We start from the raw sequence: 18,865 nt of genomic DNA on the forward strand, positions 1-18,865 counted from the left end.
TGCAATTATTTATTTAAATTCAACCCAAAAATGTTTAAATATTACATAAAAATGCTGTAATGCCTACTTATGGACATTTCAGTGAATATAATACTTAACAAAGGTCCTTCTTATTTGATTAGTTGATTCGTTTTTATTAGGTTAATGCAAATCGAAGGACATAACAAACAAATACATTTGGCATTACTGCAAAAACAGCTGCTTTATTTGAACTCTTCAGTTGAGACCAGCAACTTTAAAAGAACTAAAAATTATTTTAAATTAATTATTTTTTTAAAGTCAGAGTGGGTGCGGACTCCAGTTATTTTTGGTTGTACAAAAACAGTCTACTATGCTACTTAATGTTGCAAACTGCTATTTGTTGTCATATTATATTAGTGGTTTGTAGCTCAACTGCCTCTAGTTATTTATAAAGTATGAATGAGGTTTTGCACATTCAGAGGAAATGCATCACTTATGGGTGTTAACTCAAATAAATTTTGATTTTGCTAATATTTTTTCTCAAGAAAGATAAACATGTATACTGATGAAAGACAAAATAATAAATGTCATGGATGAATATTTACTGAGTAATCCACTATTTTGTAGAGGAGGGTCAAAATGGCCATTTTCACCTGAGATTTTGAGCCAAATTACAGGGGGTTAAAATGACTTTGTACAGATGGCTGTATCATTATATAATTTTTTTTCACAGAGATTAGGTCTGTTAGTAAAATCTGTTAATTTTAGCAATCTCAGTTGCATTATGTTCAAATGATGACCATTCAAAAATAGGAAGAACAGCACTTTATCAGTTTTTCTCCAATGTTTGCAGGCCTGTAACTTAAAGTATTAAAGAAATCTTAATGGCCTTTTAAATGTTGACCCTTAACAAACTTTCCTTTTGGCATCTTCATTTTTAAGGCCCTGTATGGTTCGATTCCAGAGATATTGGAATTTCAGTATAGCTCCAGTGGTAAAGCGTTCAGTTGTACACATTTTTAATAATCAAAAACCAAATGTGGGTCAATTTGCAATAATATGATACTTCTTTTCTTTTTTCTTTTTAAAGAGGAAGGTCTGAAGAACAAATAATGATGAAACTAGAAATGTATCTTGTTTCCTTCTGTCTAAATGACTGCAATAAACCCATCTGAGTGCCATAAGTATTCATTTTCCAAAGTTTGCGTGCCTATAACTCAAGAAGTATTAAAGATATTGCAATATAATTTTAGATTGTAAACTTTTCTTTCGAAGCGCTATATTGTTCAGTCGCAGAGATGAAGCTCCATATACAGATTGTTGAACATTTACCTGTTTTCAGCGATTGGAAACAAAATGTTGGTCAATACTACTTGAGTTATAGGCGTGCAGACTTTGGAAAATAATATTTATGGCACTCAGTTGTTTTGACAGAAGGAAATGAGATGCATCTGTAGTTTAAACATTATTTGTTTTTCAGACATTCCTCTTTAAAAGAAAAGAGTTATTATGTTTTTACAAACTGACCCACATTTGGTTTCCGACCACTGGAAATTTAACGATTTATTCCTAAAGCCATATTGAAATTCCAGTATCTCTGGAGCCGAACCATAGAGGGCGAAGTGAAGTTTGTTAAGACCCAATATCTAAAAGGGCATTACAATATCTTTAATACTTCTTGAGTTACAGACATGCAAACTGTGGAGAAAAAACTTGAAAAGTGCTCTTTCCCCATTTTTGAATGTTCACCATTGGGACATAATGCAACAAAGATTGGTAAAGTCAACTTCTTTTACTAACGGACCCACCAATCTTGGTGTAAAAATAACATTATGATACTGCCATCTTTCTGAAGTCATTTTTACCCCCCTGTAATTTGGCCCTGAATCTCAGGTGAAAATTGCCAATTTGACCCCCCTCTACAAAAAAGTGGATTACTCAGTAAATATTCATCCATGACATTTAATATTTTGCCTTTCATCACTATACATGTTTATCTTTCTTCAACATAAAAAAATGAGCCAACATTTAAAAAGTTTTTAAAATTTGGTTGATTTGACACGAAATGAGCCTAATGCATTGAAACTGGATAAATAGTTTTTCTCTGACGATGTTGTAAAATAGCTGATATACATACATTTACATACAACTTTTCAGAAAAGGAAGTCTCTTGAAACTGGGCTAATAGGGGGTCTGGTGTTATTATAGTGATTTCCCTTAATGTTTCCAAAGTTTATTTGTCTTTGTGTTTGTCCCACTGTCCTTTAGGTGATGTTTGAGACGTACCAGTTTGCAGGCGTTTACATCGCCATCCAGGCTGTTCTGACGCTTTATGCTCAAGGTGATTTATAATATGCACTGTTTTAACCTCAACATGTTGATTTGGCAAACATTTATTTGTACTAGTGCATCAACTAGTGCGCTTGTTTCAGACGTTGTATCAATATTTGTCTGTTGTGCTGCACCCAGGCCTGTTGACAGGAGTGGTGGTGGATTCAGGCGATGGAGTCACCCATATTTGTCCTGTGTATGAGGGCTTCTCTCTGCCCCATCTTACAAGGAGATTGGACATTGCGGGACGAGACATTACACGCTATCTCATTAAGGTACACGGTGTTTCTGAATTGTAAAGTATATGACATGTTTTGACTTCCTTATTTAACACGTATGTATCTTTATGTAGAGTTGAGGTCAAAAGTTTACACCCCCCCCCCCCTTTTAGAATCAGCAAAATGTTAATTATTTTAGCAAAATAAGAGGGATCGTACAAAATGCATGTTATTTTTTATTTAGTACTGACCTGAATAAGATATTTCACATAAAAGACGTTGTCGTTTACATATAGTCCACAAGAGAAAATAATAGTTGAATTTATAAAAATGACCCTGTTCAAAAGTTTACACACCCTTGATTCTTAATACTGTGTTGCTACACGAATGATCCACAGCTGTGTTTTTTGTGTTTAGTGATAGTTGTTCATGAGTCCCTTGTTTGTCCTGAACAGTTAAACTGCCTGCTGTTCTAAAGAAAAATCCTTCAGGTCCCACAAACTCTTTGGTTTTCCAGCATTTTTGTGTATTTGAACCCTTTTCAACAATGACTGTATGATTTCGAGATCCATATTTTCACACTGAGGGACTCATATGCAACTATTACAAAAGGTTCAAATGCTCACTGATGCTTCAGAAGGAAAAACCATGCATTAAGAGCCGGGGGTGAACTTTTTGAATTTGAAGATCAGGGTAAATTTAACTGATTTTGTCTTCTGGGAAACATGTAAGTATCTTATGTAGCTTCTGAAGGGCAGTACCAAATGAAAAAACATGATATTTAGGCAAAATAAGAAAAATTCTGTTCAAAAGTTTTCAGTATAAGTCTAAAAGGTTTAAAGGTTAAAGTTAGAGGGTCAAATAAAGATGGAAATATGATATGAAATATAATAGATGTGAAATATCTTATTCAGGCCAGTACTAAATAAACAATATCATGCATTTTGGTAAAATAATTAACATTTTGCAGATTCTGACAGGGGGGTGTAAACTTTTGACCTTAGCTGTATTATAGCTTATGAATCTCTCTCGTTCAGCATGCTTTGTGCATGTTTTGCATGCTTGATACTGATTGCATTATGTAAGTCACAGCACATTTCAGATGATTAAAAAAGCAAACATGACTTATATTCCATAAAATATAGTAAATGGTTTTTCTTTTTTGTCGAACAGTTGCTCTTGCTGCGAGGTTACGCCTTCAACCATTCGGCAGACTTCGAGACGGTACGCATGATGAAGGAGAAGCTCTGCTACGTGGGATACAACATCGAGCAGGAGCAGAAGCTTGCTCTGGAGACCACCGTATTGGTGGAGTCCTACACGGTCAGTTTTATGTGACACTACGAAGAATTTCATGAACCGTTTTAACACAAAAAGGTGTTAACAGCCTGCAGGGTGAAAGTATCCTTCTCGCTGTTCGAAAGTTACAGTTCAGATGTTACAGTATGTGAGGCAGAAGTTTTTCTGGCTGGGGTTTTTAGTATGTGGTTTCACAGATTTCCCGCTGGGACGCGCAAGTGTACTGCGTTTCCATGGTAATATGCTCTTTGGATTGGATTTAGCAGCAGGGAAATTCTTCAGTCTACACTTTGACATCCTGTCTGTGAGACGCCACACACACTGGATTCTGATTGGCTGCTGGATGTGTGATTAGGCAGAGCAGCCTCAAGGGGGCAGCAGTTGCTGACAAGTGGTTTAGAGTTTTACTCGTCACACACTCTGTGCAAAGTTCCTTCTTTACTTTGAGTTTGTACTTTGTAGGCATGAGTTTGGAGTTCTTTTCTAAACCTTTGCTTTTCAAAAACGACTCAAACAAGCAAGTTTTGAAACATGTACGGCTGTGTGGTGTCGTAGTTGCTTAACCAGCATGTAACATCATTTCCTGCGTGGCCGCAGTCCTTCCCCAGCTGGGAAGCTCTGCATTTCCGACCTCTGGACACTCCTCAATGGGCTCTTTATATACTCCCACGCACCCGTCGCCATTTTCTCATTAGTCATCAGGGTTATGCTCGGCTGCGGGTTACCCTTCAGACCTGAGACTTTGCTCAGTGCAGCCAGTCTAACAGGAACATCTCATGATCGAGGTCAATTTGAAGTAGTCAAGCGTGTGATAAGAAACTAGCCAAATGTTGACATGAGGTGTGGTTATATACCACAGTATTTATCAGCTTGGTTGCTTATCATAAATCGTAATTACTTGCTGGTGTCCTGTTGCCACTAGAGACTGTTTAATAATGCAAGTCACAAATCACTTTTAAAAGAAAGTAATACTTCAGTTCAGCTAGTATGCAATAAATAAACCAGATGTGACAGTAAAGCAATTTCTTATATTTCAAAAGGGTTTCTATTTTGAATAAGTGCTTTCTTTGTAAACTTTCAATACACCAGCAAATCCTAAAGAATTATACCACACAAATATGCCACAAAAATATTAAGCAACGCAACTGTTCAGCATATTAGAATGATTCCTAAAGGAGTGTTTGACACTGAAGACTGGAGTAATGATGCTGAAAAATCAGCTTTGCATCACAGGAATAAATTACATTTTAAAATATAATTAAATGGAAAGCAGATATTTTGAACGGTAAAAACATTTAACAATATTGCTCTTCTTTACTGTATTTTTGATCAAATACATGCAGCTTTGGTGAGCATAAGGGACTCCTTTTTATTTATATTTTATTTAAAAAAATGCAGAATTGGAGCCAGGGTGAAAACTTTTTAAATTTGAAGATCAGGGTAAATTTAACTTATTTTGTCTTTTGGGAAACATGCAACTATCTTCTGTAGCCTCTGAAGGACAGTACTAAATGAAAAAATAAAATATGAGATTTAGGCGAAATAAGAAAAAATGACACATTCTCATTCCGTTCAAAAGTTTTCACCCCCTGTCTCTTAATGCATCGTTTTTCCTTCTGGAGAATCAGTGAGCGTTTGAACCTTCTGTAGTAGTTGCATATGAGTCCCTCAGTTGTCCTCAGTGTGTAAAGATGGATCTCAAAATCAAACAGTCATTGTTGTTGCTCTATAATTCAATTCCTACTAGTAAAAATGGCAATTAGAGAGCTCTCTAAATCAATTTTTACTATTTACAATTACAATTAGAGAGCTCTCTAATTTAATTATTACTAGTAACAATTCCAATTACAGAGCTCTACAAATAAATTTTTCTAGTCATGTGTCTCCATTAACTTCCATTCATTTTTAATTACAGAGCTCTACAACAGAATTTTTACTAGTAACAATTACAATTAGAGAGCTCTCTAAATCAATTTTTACTAGTAATAATTCCAATTAAAGAGCTCTCTAATTCAGTTTTTACTAGTTAGAATTGTTACTAGTAACAAATGAATTAGTGAGCGCTTAAATTCAATTACAAAGCTCTGCAATTAAACATATCTTTAATGTATTTTTTACTAGTAAAAATTTAATTATAGAACTCTGTAATTGCATTTTTACTAGTAAAAATTGAATTATAGAGCTCTCTAATCGGAATTGTTACTAGTAAAAATGCAATTACGACGAGAAATGCTTAGTATATTTTAGGCTAAAACGGCTTGCCATAGTATTAAGAATTACGTGTATGTAAACTTTTGAGTCATTTTTATAAATTCAGCTATTATTTTCTCTTGTGGACAATATGTAAACATCTTTTATACGAAATATCTTATTCAGGTCAGTACCGAATAAAAAATAACATGCATTTTGTATGATCCCTCTTATTTTGGTAAAATAATTAACATTTTGCAGATTCTGAAAGGGGGGTGTAAACTTTTGACCTCAACTGTACATTGTGAATTTTTAATGTATTGGCAACCCTATTCAAATCATATTTATGAATTGTCAGGGTGACTGATTTAAAGCCTTGCATGTTTTTATATTCTCTGTTCTCCAGCTCCCTGATGGTCGAGTTATCAAGGTAGGAGGTGAGCGATTTGAGGCCCCAGAAGCTCTGTTCCAGCCTCACCTCATTAACGTGGAAGGGGTCGGAGTGGCTGAACTTCTCTTCAACACCATTCATGCAGCAGACATTGACACCAGGTGAGCTCTAAATCCACTTACAAATGAATCCTTCCTCCAGTATACACTACACAGTTATATCTCACTATGTGACACTAAAATAAACAAAGCATCATCTAAAGATCATCTTGTCATTTCAGTAACTTCACCCTTCACCCCTCCAGTATCAATGAACCTCACTGTGTGTTTTTATCTGTGCTTCCCTTCTCTCTTCCTCAGGGCTGAGTTCTATAAACACATTGTTCTGTCAGGAGGATCCACCATGTACCCTGGTCTGCCCTCTCGACTAGAGAGGGAACTTAAACAGCTTTATCTGGAGCGAGTACTGAAGGGTGACGTTGACAAGCTCTCTGTAAGTTTTCCATTTCTGTGCACGTGTCATCTAAGTTTTAAAGGGATAGTTCATTCAAAAATGAGAATTCTGTCATTAATTACTCACTCTCATGTCGTTCCGAACCAGTTCGAACTTTATTCATCTTCAGAACACAAATTAAGATATTTTGGATGAAATCAGCAATGCAACTGACACGTTCAAGGCCCAGAAAGGTAGTAAGGACATTGTTAAAATAGTTTATGTGACATCAGTGGTTCAACCGTAATGTTATGAAGCTACGAGAATACTTTTTGTGCACAAAGAAAACTAAAATAACTTTATTTGACAATTTCTTCTCTTTCGTGTCAGTCTTCAGTACACATTCACAAGAGTACCATGGCGCATGAGGTTGAACCACTGATGCCACTGATGACTATTTGATCAATTTCTACCTTTCTGTGTCTTGAATGTGGTCAGATTTCATCCAAAATAGCTTGATTTGTGTTGCGAAGATGAACATAGGTATTACAGGTTTGGAACAACATGAGGGTGAGTAATTAATGACAGAATTCTCATTTTTGTGTGAACTGTCCCTTTAACGTTTTTGCAAGTAGGGCTGTATGATAGTGATTATTCACAATGATTAGCACCATAGTGAAAGTGCAAAGTCTTTGTTGATTATCATATTTGATACATTAGGCTTTTATGGATCATATAATCTTACTAGAACATTTCAGTTTTATTCAGAGGCCTAAATTGAGCAAAAATATGCAATATAGTGGAGTTGCTGATATTTATATGGCCTAAATTGAAAGTAAGAACTTCTCATAGCTTGCCATGTAAATCAGTGAGATCTTCGTAGCATAGTACTTACATAAAAAGCATATAAATGTCCATTTTCTGTCTATATCTCTGAATATGATGATATTGTAAGATGATATTTAAATCAGGGTTCCTACAGGTTTCTTCAAGTTAAATTCAAGTCTTTTTAAGACCTTTTTAAGACCATTTATATAAAAAAATTAATACCTACTTCACTTCCTACCAGCAAAAAAAACCAAAATCCTTGAACTTGTGTTCATTTATTTTTCAAATGTGAAATGGGTAAAAGATAAGCCAAGCAGGTGTGAAAAATAAAAACATTTCACTAGGCCACAAGAAAGTTTGCCGAACAGTTTTTTAACATTAGCTAGCTACTTATTCCATCCTGGGAATATGGGGAACTGAGAGACCCCTGAACAATAAACATCGAAAATCAGAACTCAACAATAAATTAAATTAAGAAACACAGTCAACTCCTTAGCTCTTCACTCAGGGCAGCAATCTCTTTATCAAGGACAGCCAGTTCCGTCAACTTCTCCTTATGGCCTCTCCGCAGGAGAGAATGCCTTCATTCCCATTGTACCTAGCTGAATCCTTTTTTTTTGCATATGGTGCAAAAAGCCTCAAAAACGTTGTTGTCCACTGGTTTTAACCAATGACGAAAAGAGTTTTTATCCAGCCACGCTTCATTAAATTTACATTTCCCCATAACCTCAGAATGAAATTGGTAGATAACTAACGTAAAAACAAACGTTAAAAATATAACGGCGTCAGTCAACCTGTCCTGTGGAATGCTGAGATTTTCCTTGATTTTTCGCGCTTCTCCTTTGCTTGTTGCTTGAGGTCTGTGTTGTGTTGTAGTCTATGGTTGTGATGCTGTAGCCCGTGATCTTCATTTACTGAAGGCATTAACGTTACGTGTTCGCAGTATTTTGTAGTGGTGCAACGGATCACAAAACTCACGGTTCGGATCACATCACGGATTTTGAGTCACGGATCGGATCATTTTTTGGATCAGCAATAAACAAACAAAACAAAAAAAAGTTTGTTTTTTTAATAATTTCTGAATGCTAACTAAGTACTTCTAATCCACAGCAAAAACTACTAGCTGAAATAATAAAGTCAGTAACAAAACAAGAAGAATTACACAAATGACAAGTGTAGATGATTATAACAAAGTTACTAATAAAATCAATAACACTAGTATTCAGGTGCAGAAATGTAATAATTAATTGTAAAATAACTAGTGTTTCTCACTGCAGGTATTTATCGGATGCTGTCTCTTTAAGCCCTAATGCACGTAATCTAATACTGGCACGCATCCTTCTCAGCTGTTTCAGTTCACTGAAGACATAAACGACTGTGTTTACCAGAATACAAAAACGGGTATTTAAACATAACTTTGTATGCATGTTAAGAGAAGTTTTGAAGAGGAATCAATCTGTGAATCACGCAGTCTGAATCGCGCGTCTATCTCTCTCTCTCTCTCTCTCTCTCTGTGCACGTGCTCGCTTCAGATATATGCGGCGGCGGTAAAAAAAAAAAATCCATAAAAAACAGCGTCCGCCTTCTCTTTTGCTGCAGCGGTTTAAACAGTTTGAAATGGTAAATTGTCAAGACAAAACATGTGCAAATTATAAACTTTTACTCTATGATGGTTAAATTTAACAGTTAATCCGCGAACCACATGCGTTCCGAACCGTGGAGTCCGGTCCGTACGGATCACGGATCACCTACGATCCGTTGCACCCCTAGTATTTTGTACTGTGACCCGGGGCTGCACTGCGTTCTCAATTATTGGTTCCGCCACTCTTTATTTATACTACGTCATTTAATCAAAATAATCGTGGTTGACAAATGAAACTTTTGTGGAAAATTACAACACGGAGAAGTTACATACAGCACAATTTTTAAGACCCAGACATCAAAATTCAAGACTTTTTAAAGTCTTTTTAAGGTATTATTTCCAAATTAATAAATTCAATGCTTTTAAGGCTTTTTAAGACCCCGCGGGAACCCTGTTAAATGCTTTTTAAAGGAGAAATTCACTTCCAGAACAAAAATTTGCTGATAATTTACTCCGTTGTCATCCAAGATGTTCATGTCTTTCTTTCTTCAGTCGTAAAGAAATTATGCTTTTTGAGGAAAACATTTCAGGATTTCTCTCCATATAATGGACTTCTATGGTGCCCCGAGTTTGAACTTCCAAAATGCAGTTTAAATGCAGCTTTAAACGATCCCAAATGCGGTTGTAAATGATCCCAGCCGAGGAAGAAGGGTCTTATCCAGCGAAACAATCGATTCTTTATTTATTTATTTTTTTACAATTGATGTACTTTTTAACCTCAAACGCTCGTCTTGCTCTGCCTGAACCATGTTTATTTCCGGTTCAATCTCATTTGTCTCTCAACTTCAGAATCGCCCTACATCGCTATTTTACCTTTTTTGTTAAGGGTGTTTGATCGTTTTTGCATGTTCACTTTACAAACACTGGGTCGGTACTTCTGCAGCGATATAGGATGATTTTAAAATGATTTTTGAAGTTGAGGAAGAAATTGTAATAAAAAATAAATAACTAACCGATCGTTTTGCTAGATAAGACCCTTCTTTCTAGGCTGGGATTGTTTAAAACTGCATTTGGAATCATTTGAAGCTGCATTTAAACTGCATTTTAGAAGTTCAAACTTAGGGCACCATAGAAGTCCAGTATATGGAGAAAAATCCTGAAATTTTTTCCTCAAACTATTTCTTTATGACTAAAGAGCATAATTATAGGCTATTCGCTGCTGTTTTCAAAGCACAGTGCAAGAACGTGACATTTACGTACTTGCCGGCAACCCACCAAAATAAAACCTTGCTAATTTAGGTTTGAAAATGATGAAAATTCACATAAGAGTAAATATCATCATTTGATTGTTTACTGTAAAATAATTGTATTTTTATTTAATACTCCCTTTTAAAAACATAATGCTACTACCACCACACTTTATTATTTTGTTTAATATTTTATTTAAATAATATTAAATAAATATTAAATATTTAAATATTTAAATAAATAAATAAAGTCCAATTATATTATTGTCACATTTTTACTTTTGTTTTGTTTTTTCTAGAGTTATATTTAATGGGTCACACTATGTGTAGTGGACCAAACCAAATCTCCAGGTACTCTTATGAGAACCAGGCAAAAAAACTAATGTGCACCCCTTATTATGAGGTTAAGCTGGGACAGTATTTAAAGGTATAGTTCAACCAAAAATGAAAATTTTGTGATTGATTACTCACTCTCATGTTGTTCCAAACCCGTAAGACCTTCATTCGTCTTCAGAACACAAATGAAGATATTTTTAATGAAATCCAAGAGCTTTTGAACCTGCATAGACAGCGAAGGTCCTTTCACGTTCAAGAACATCAACAAAATAGTCCATGTGACATCAGTGGCTCATTCATAGTTTTATGAAGCTACGAGAATACTTTTTGTAAAAAAAAACAAACAAACAAAAATAACAACTTTATTTAACAATTCTTCTCCTCTGCCTCAGCAGAGTTTTGGAGAGTGTCAAGATGCATACACATGCTTTTTTCTTCCAAACGTAAACAAAGTGTGGCGCATGCGTGTTCTTCATCCACAGAATGGATTGTTTACACGTAGGGCTGGGCGATATGGCAAAAAAAAAATATCACGATAATTTTTTTCATATCAGTCGATATCGATAATTATCACGATAAATGTCACATCTTTATATCTATCAATTTTAAAGGCAGATTTTTACTCCTGAATGAAAGAAAAACCAGACAGTTAATTATCATTTATGGTTTATTGTCAGAACATGACAAATACTTTGCAAACAATGATAAATTGAGATAGAATACAGTTTAGAATATTACTAGTAAAATCAACATATAATACAGATATTATATAGAATTAATATTAATAGAATATATAAAACGTTTTTATAAAAAAATAAGGACTGTAATATGATACATGACTTGTAACATGGCTCTGACTGTAAATGCAGAGTTAAAGTGATTTTTAAGTATATTTATCATTCAACAAAAATAAGAATAGACAAATCTTTTCAGCATGCCAATCCCTTTGTGCAGCTGATTTAACACATTTTGTAAAATGTTTTAGCTGTCTGACAATATAAATAAAAAAATAATGGCTCAGGGCTCTACGCGCACTTTTCTTGCTAGGAGCACTTGTGTAAAATTTTAGGAGCACATTCTAAACAATAATCAAAACTCTGATAAAAAAAATTAGCCTTCCTATTACGAGGTGATATTTGACTCCTCAAAGTGATTTACAGGGGAATTTTGTTTTTTACCTTTGTTTTTACCTTTTCATATGTTTAATGAGGCTCAGAGGTGACATGAGTGCAATCAAAATCATAAATTCATGTTGAGATTAATGTTTTACATATACAATTTTGAATACAGAAATATTAAAGATTTAAATAACTGAACAGATCTGCCAGCAGGTGGCGGCAAGACACTGATTAAATTACTGAATCATATTCTTTTGATTCGTTCGAACAGATGGTTCATTGGGGAATAAAGCAAGTGGCTGTCTTTATGAATGGGAAATTGAATCATTTCACCAGATTCTTTAAAAACGCATGTTTCATTCATAAACGAAACACCGCTGTGTTTGAATGGAGATGCGCGCAGTTGTGACTTGTTTCATTACTTTTGACGACGAAATAGAGCAAAATCAGGCATAGTGTTGTAGTCAGTCAATGTAAGTCACTTAATAATAACTTCTTGTTTATTTAACTGCTGTATTAGATCAATATCTCATTTACAAACTCCCTTAAAAATTATTTAAAGCGGTCACTCATCTTAGTTCGCGATATCACAAAGCTCTATTATAAACAACGACGCTCTCTTTACTGCACAATCAGTCTCTTATTTACACTCTCTCTACACTTTGTTTATGAAAGGATTCGTGAGATATATCTGTGATACATTACTCAACGTTGCAAAAACACGTAGAAACCTTTGAAGCTCCGCTGAGCGCAAACACAAATATGCTGATCGGGTCAGTCGCACATGGTGCTCCTAAATATTTTTTTTTTACAGTCGCACGTACTAATTTTTAGTTGCAAATGCGAGTGAAATGGTCGCACCGTAGAGCCATGTGGCTGCAAACTAAATACTGCGTGCGGCATCCGGATGTGCAGGCTGCAAAATGCCTGCGCAGCGTTACACATTATCGAGCGCTTATCGAACTGTCATTATCGTTTTATCGGAAAAAAAACAAACAAACCTATATCGTGATAATTATCGTTATCGAATTGTCGCCCAGCCCTATTTACATGCAAGGAAAGTGCATGCATGCATCGTGATGCTCTCCTTGTTTTGTTTTGTTTTGGCACAAAACGTATTCTGAGCTTTATAAAATTATGATTTAACTACTGATGTCACATGAACTATTGTCTATGTTTTTGGTGCCTTGAATGTGGAAAGACCCTTGCGGGCTATAGAGGGTTAGAGAGCTCTTGGATTTCCTAAAAAATATCGTCATTTGTGTTCCCGAAGATGAACAAAGATTTACGGGTTTGGAACAACATGAGGGTGAGTAATTAATGACAGAATTTTCATTTTTGAGTGAACTCTTCCTTTTAAACTTCAAAAACACAGATGTGTCGTAATGCCTCCTGTGCACCAGCAGGTGGGGCTGCATAACCTCCTCCTGTGCATTTACCTCAGTTACACACAAAGCCCCAGACTGCCCAGCTGAGCTCCATCTCATTTAAAACCTGGCCATTGGCCTGGAAAAGCATTTTGGGGAGCCTCCGAGTGGGCTGCACGTCGGGCCACTATATATAGATGATCAATTACAGATGGCATGCCCGATACGGCCGAGCGGCGTGTCTGTCTGCTTATCCCCGAACTGTGTTTAAGGCAAATTAAAAAGCAATCGACTTTACGCGAAGGCCTCCACGAGACTCTTTCAGCCACCTGTTTATAGCCCGTTCAGGGTCCGAGAGCGGACGAACGCTGAACACAGGCTCGGCATACACCGTGCACCTCATTATTCTCCCATTTGGGTTTGCCGCTCGATTCCCACCCGGACAGTGTGTGCTTTTTATGTGTATTAAAGAGATCCATTCAAAGCGTTTTCTGGTATGTGGGTCAGTCAGTGTCCGTTCTGTTCCACTCCCCTGAAATTCTGGTCACGCTGTCTATTTAATACCCCCATAGAAATTCAAGATCCGGATCGAGGACCCTCCCCGCCGCAAGCACATGGTGTTTCTGGGTGGGGCGGTGCTGGCTGACATCATGAAAGACAAGGACAACTTCTGGCTGACGCGGGAGGAGTATCAGGAAAAGGGCGTGCGCGTTCTGGAGAAGCTCGGCGTCACCGTCAGATAAACACGGATGCGCTTCTCGGAAAAACACATCCCACGACCCCCGCATCTGTTAATGCATCTATTTTACGTCACCTGTCTCTTTTGTTCAGCCTGTTCTGCCAGTGAATCTTGTCATCAGGTGTGGATTTATGGGTTTGGATTATGAAGGGTACTGCTGGTTTTGTGTTGTGTTTGGTTCTCTGTCCCTGCACTGACATGTGTTCGTGTGCTGTTGGCACAGCTTTAGCAGCGATCGGGTCATTTCTGCTTTGCAGTATTTTCCTGCCAGTTTCATGTATAAATATAAGTTATATAATTAACATATAATAATATATTCTATATGTACTACCGTTAAAAAGTTTGAGGTCACTAAGGTTTCAAATGTTTTTTTTAGAAGTAGTCTTTTCTGCCTTCAGAGTCTGCAGTTATTTGATGAAAAAAAAAACAGTGAAAACAGTAATATTGTGAAATATTAATACAATTTAAAATAACTTTTGTCGGTTTAAATATATTTTGCATTTTTATTTATTTTTGTGATGCAAAGCTGAATTTTCAGCATCATTACTCTAGTCTTTAGTATCACTTCAGAAATCATTCTAATATGCTGATTTGCTGCTCATGAATGTTTCTTATCATCAGTTTTGAAAACAGTTGTGCTGCTTCATATTTTTGTGGAAACTTGATGATTTTTCTAGGATTCTTTGATGAATTCGAAAGAACAGCGTTTATTTAAAATAATAGATTTTTTTGTAATGATTTTAAAGTCTTTATTGTCACTCCTCCGTTCAAAAGTTTGGGATCAGTAAGATTTCAGTAAGTATTTTTTGCTCATCAAGCATGCATTTATTTGATCCAAAGTACAGCTAAAACAGTCAAATTTTGAAATATTTTTACTATTTAAAATAACTGCTTTTTATTTGACTATATTTTATAATGTAATTTATTCCTGTGATTTCAAAACTGAATTTTTAGCGTCGTTAATCCAGTCACATGATCCTTCAGAAATCATTCTAATATTCTGATTTGCTGCTCAAATTTATTTATTTATTATTATTATTATTATTTTTTTCAGGTTTCTTTGATTAATAGAAAGTTTAGACGAACAGCATTTATCTGAAATGGAAATCTTTTTGAACATTATAATCATCACTTTTGAGCAATTTAAAGCATCCAAAACTGACTAATGGCTTTTAAATGGTATAGTGTATAATCTTACAAAAGCTTTTTATTTCAGATTAATGCTCATGTTTGGATCTTTCTATTAATCTAAAAATCCTAAAATAATTTCTCAACTGTTTTAAATATTGATAATAATAAAAATAAATAAAAAAACAAAATGATGCTGAAAATTTAGCTTTAATCACAGGAAAAAAAAAACATTTTAAAATATAATCAAATAAAAAATGTAGTTTGAATAGTAAAAATATTTTACAGTTTTACTATTTTTGCTGTACCTCGGTGAGCAGAAGAGACTTCTTTAAAAAAAACATGAAAAATCTTACTGTTCAAAAACTTTTGACTGGTAGTGTACTTTTTTTTTTTTTTTTACTGACCAGACAAACTTTTGAACGGTAGTATATCATTTAAATGACATGTTTTTAAAGATAAAAATCACATTAACTTAATGTTTTGTACTATCATGATTAACTGTGCATGGATGTTTTCAATCATCATCTTCAATTTCATCACTTTTAACTATTTGTTTTTACCCTGTACCTGAGTTCTGCACTTATAACATGAAAAAAAAAAAATAGTTTATTAAGAAATAGTCTGTTTTGTTTTGTTTTTAACTTTTCAAATGTTTTAAACTAAACATTTTATTTCATTTTCCATCCTGTTAGTCTTTCAAATGATCTTGATCATTTTGGTGGGAAAACAGCAGCACAGCGGTCTTTAAATATTACCAATGAATTCTGTGATGTTTTGTAATTTGTGGTTTGTGTCACCCTGAATCATTTCAGAACTCAGTTACAGAAGTCAAAACCACACATACGCAATTAATTATAAAACAATTGCTTTGAAGTCTCAGTCCCTTTCTGAGCAATAGCTAACTTTAGCTCATTCATTTCCAACCTGTTAAGCAGGTTATTTATTTCCAGTCTTTAGTCTAAATAATTCATTTTTAATGAATGAAGTTTAAGTGTCTGAATGACACAGTGCTGCATGACAGAAATGACCCAATCAGTGATGAGCAGGCACTGTCATCACTTCTGTATTACTGCTAAGACTGTTATAAGCTGTAATGAATCCTCGCCGCACCCTGTTCACGACAACATGCGTTGTACCGTATGTCAGTCCAGTGACAGAGACACAAACGTGTTTTCATCAGTGTGTAATGTAAGGCCAGAAACAAAAAGCAGATTTCCCTTTCAGAGGAAATAGCTGTTCTCTGCCAGTGTTACGACAACTGAAACTGAGCAACCAAAACTTCTTATGGTTATTTTGATTCCAGTGTGGTCATGGAGCTTTAGCCCATTTTGTCCCGTTTCCCTGTTAGTGTGTCATGTGCTTGTCCAGAATAACAAGAGTGGCTCGCGTTACTCATAAGTGGATTTTGAGAGTTTGGACTGAGAGTCTGTGGGATTTTTACTAATGTATTTATCAAGCAGGCCAGTCTGCCTTTGAAAATGGCTCAACATACGGTTTCAACTGAAGTTTTATGTTGCTCACATATATGTCTCTCAAAAAAGTATATATTAAGAAGATGAAATTAGTTTGAATTATATTAGTCCCTTTGTTATTGTAATTATTGCTGTTGTTTTTTTTTTACTTTTTATTCATTTTCTCTTGCAGTGCTGTGTCTGGCATAGAATAAAGTAATAATAATAATAAACAATCTTCTGCAATACCAGTCAGACAGTTTCTTTTATTTGACTAAATCAATGATAAGGGATGCTATTTTATGTAAATGAGGTTCGAAAGTTAATCGGATATGGGTAATATTTTTTGGGACTGATTGTTTACACAGTACATAACAAAAACATTGATAGTTGAGCATTCTGCCTCTTATTGTCTCATGCATATATTGGAGACATCATATATTTGTCCGTTATTATTTAAAATATACTTTCATCCAGTGCCAAGCACAGTTAGCCTATATAAGTGGATATTTTTTCTTTTCTTTTTTTTTTTTGTTTTGGATCACAGCAAAGCTGCCGAATGCTGATTTAAATAAAGAATGTGATTTATACATATACTTGCTGTGATTTGTTCTTTTTTTCTCTAATCGGCGGTCTCTAGAAAGGCCGATCTCATAAACTGATCTAACACAGTGTCCTAACTACACGCGATGCGACGCGGAATGGACAAGTTTATAATTTAATTAATAGATATTAAACCGTTTAGATGATTAAAACCATAGATATATATACCTAGATGCCTCATTAGCGACTGTTCCTATGGGCCTTTATACGTAAGCCGTCCGCCATTTTGCTGCGGTCCACTTGACGTCATTCACCCATAGATCTAGGTAAATCACCATAGTAATCACTGAATATTCGAAATATCACAAGGTGCGTTCCATTCGACCGTAAGTGGACTGCGAAGTCAGAGCCATAGAGAAACAGAGTTGCGACACTCCCATAGGCTTCCATAGGAACTGAGGAATGCGGAAGTAAAGCGTGTCATGGAGCGGCCAATAGTTCCAAACAACCAATAGTTCCAGCATTGAAGCCCATTCATTTCAGCGCTTCTCAAGCACAGTCGCTGGTAAATTGAAGAAATTACTGATTTTATTTACATTTTAACGCATCAGTTGACCTCTCGGACAACTGGCCAGTTGTGGTATTTTGAAGCGTGTTATAGTTAATGTTCATCGTTAAAAAATAAACAGTTATACTGTAATTGCAGTTAGATAACGTGAGAAACACTGTAATAGCGACCATAACCAAATACTAGATGTCATATTTTTACGTATTTAGTCTTTCTGCAATCTTTCTCTCACTGTAGGAGGTTGAATGAGTTTCAGTAAAGACTGCATTCAAGAAATACGATAAAAATGTATGCTGAATGCAATTGGTTGCCTTGTGTTTTTTTTAAACACTATTTTCATCTTTTCTATTATGTTAAATGCCATTTTTGCTTGCCTTTTATAAGATTCTGTTATGTTGTATATTTGAATATCATAAAATAACACCAGTAAATTACTTTTTTTTATTATTTAACATTAAATCGGTAAATCGAAACATATAAAAAAAGAGAGTGTTTGATCATGTCCAAATACACATTCAAATGTATTTTACCTTAAATATTACACTAACTATAATATAAATACTATATTAGAAAATCTTTTAAATGGTCAGGATCATTATTGCACATTTAGTACAAAAAAAAAAAACTCCTCAAAATATCAACTAAATAGAGCTGAACTTTATATTACAATTATTTAATTGAATAAAAGTTACACTTAAGGTGTTTGGTCACATTTGACTGCCAAAAAGTATGAGAAAATATTAATTATGTCTCTTTATCGCTCCCCAGAAGAAAATGCGATTGTAAAGCGTATTCAGAGAAGTTATCAATACACAATCAATGCACATTATGTGTTAATAATTACTCGAAATTGCTGCAAAAATAGTAAAACGGCTGTCTATCCTACTTAAACCCATTCAAACACACAGCGCGGAGTTGTTTGGAACTATTGAGAGCTCCATGAACCACGTGACCGCGCGGCGGCGAGATCAAAGCGTGTCGCAACTCTCTTTCTCTATAGGTGCGTTCCGATCGACAGGGTCCCTACGCAGTGTTCACTGCTCCCTACTCCCTTAGCACGGTATATCCGTTGAAGTGGACTTCGCAGACAATAATCGCTCATTTGGAATGCCCTGGAACGTCATCAAAGCAAA

The 18,865-nt window shown here is 35.2% G+C and overlaps 1 protein-coding gene across 1 annotated transcript in view; it reads left to right on the forward strand.

Annotated features, from left to right (window-relative positions):
- actr2b (actin related protein 2b) overlaps positions 1–17,217 on the forward strand; it is a 34,306-nt gene extending 17,089 nt beyond the window's left edge. The window contains exons 4-9 of the mRNA XM_073834255.1: positions 2,230–2,302; positions 2,431–2,567; positions 3,684–3,833; positions 6,406–6,551; positions 6,750–6,882; positions 13,873–17,217. Coding sequence (XP_073690356.1) covers positions 2,230–2,302; positions 2,431–2,567; positions 3,684–3,833; positions 6,406–6,551; positions 6,750–6,882; positions 13,873–14,043 — 810 coding nt within the window. The 3' untranslated portion in view covers positions 14,044–17,217. The remainder of the gene's footprint in view (positions 1–2,229; positions 2,303–2,430; positions 2,568–3,683; positions 3,834–6,405; positions 6,552–6,749; positions 6,883–13,872) is intronic.
- The last annotated feature ends 1,648 nt before the right edge of the window (positions 17,218–18,865 follow it).

The sequence above is a fragment of the Garra rufa genome, chromosome 2 (genome assembly GCF_049309525.1).
Source record: "Garra rufa chromosome 2, GarRuf1.0, whole genome shotgun sequence".
Taxonomy (NCBI): domain Eukaryota; kingdom Metazoa; phylum Chordata; class Actinopteri; order Cypriniformes; family Cyprinidae; genus Garra; species Garra rufa.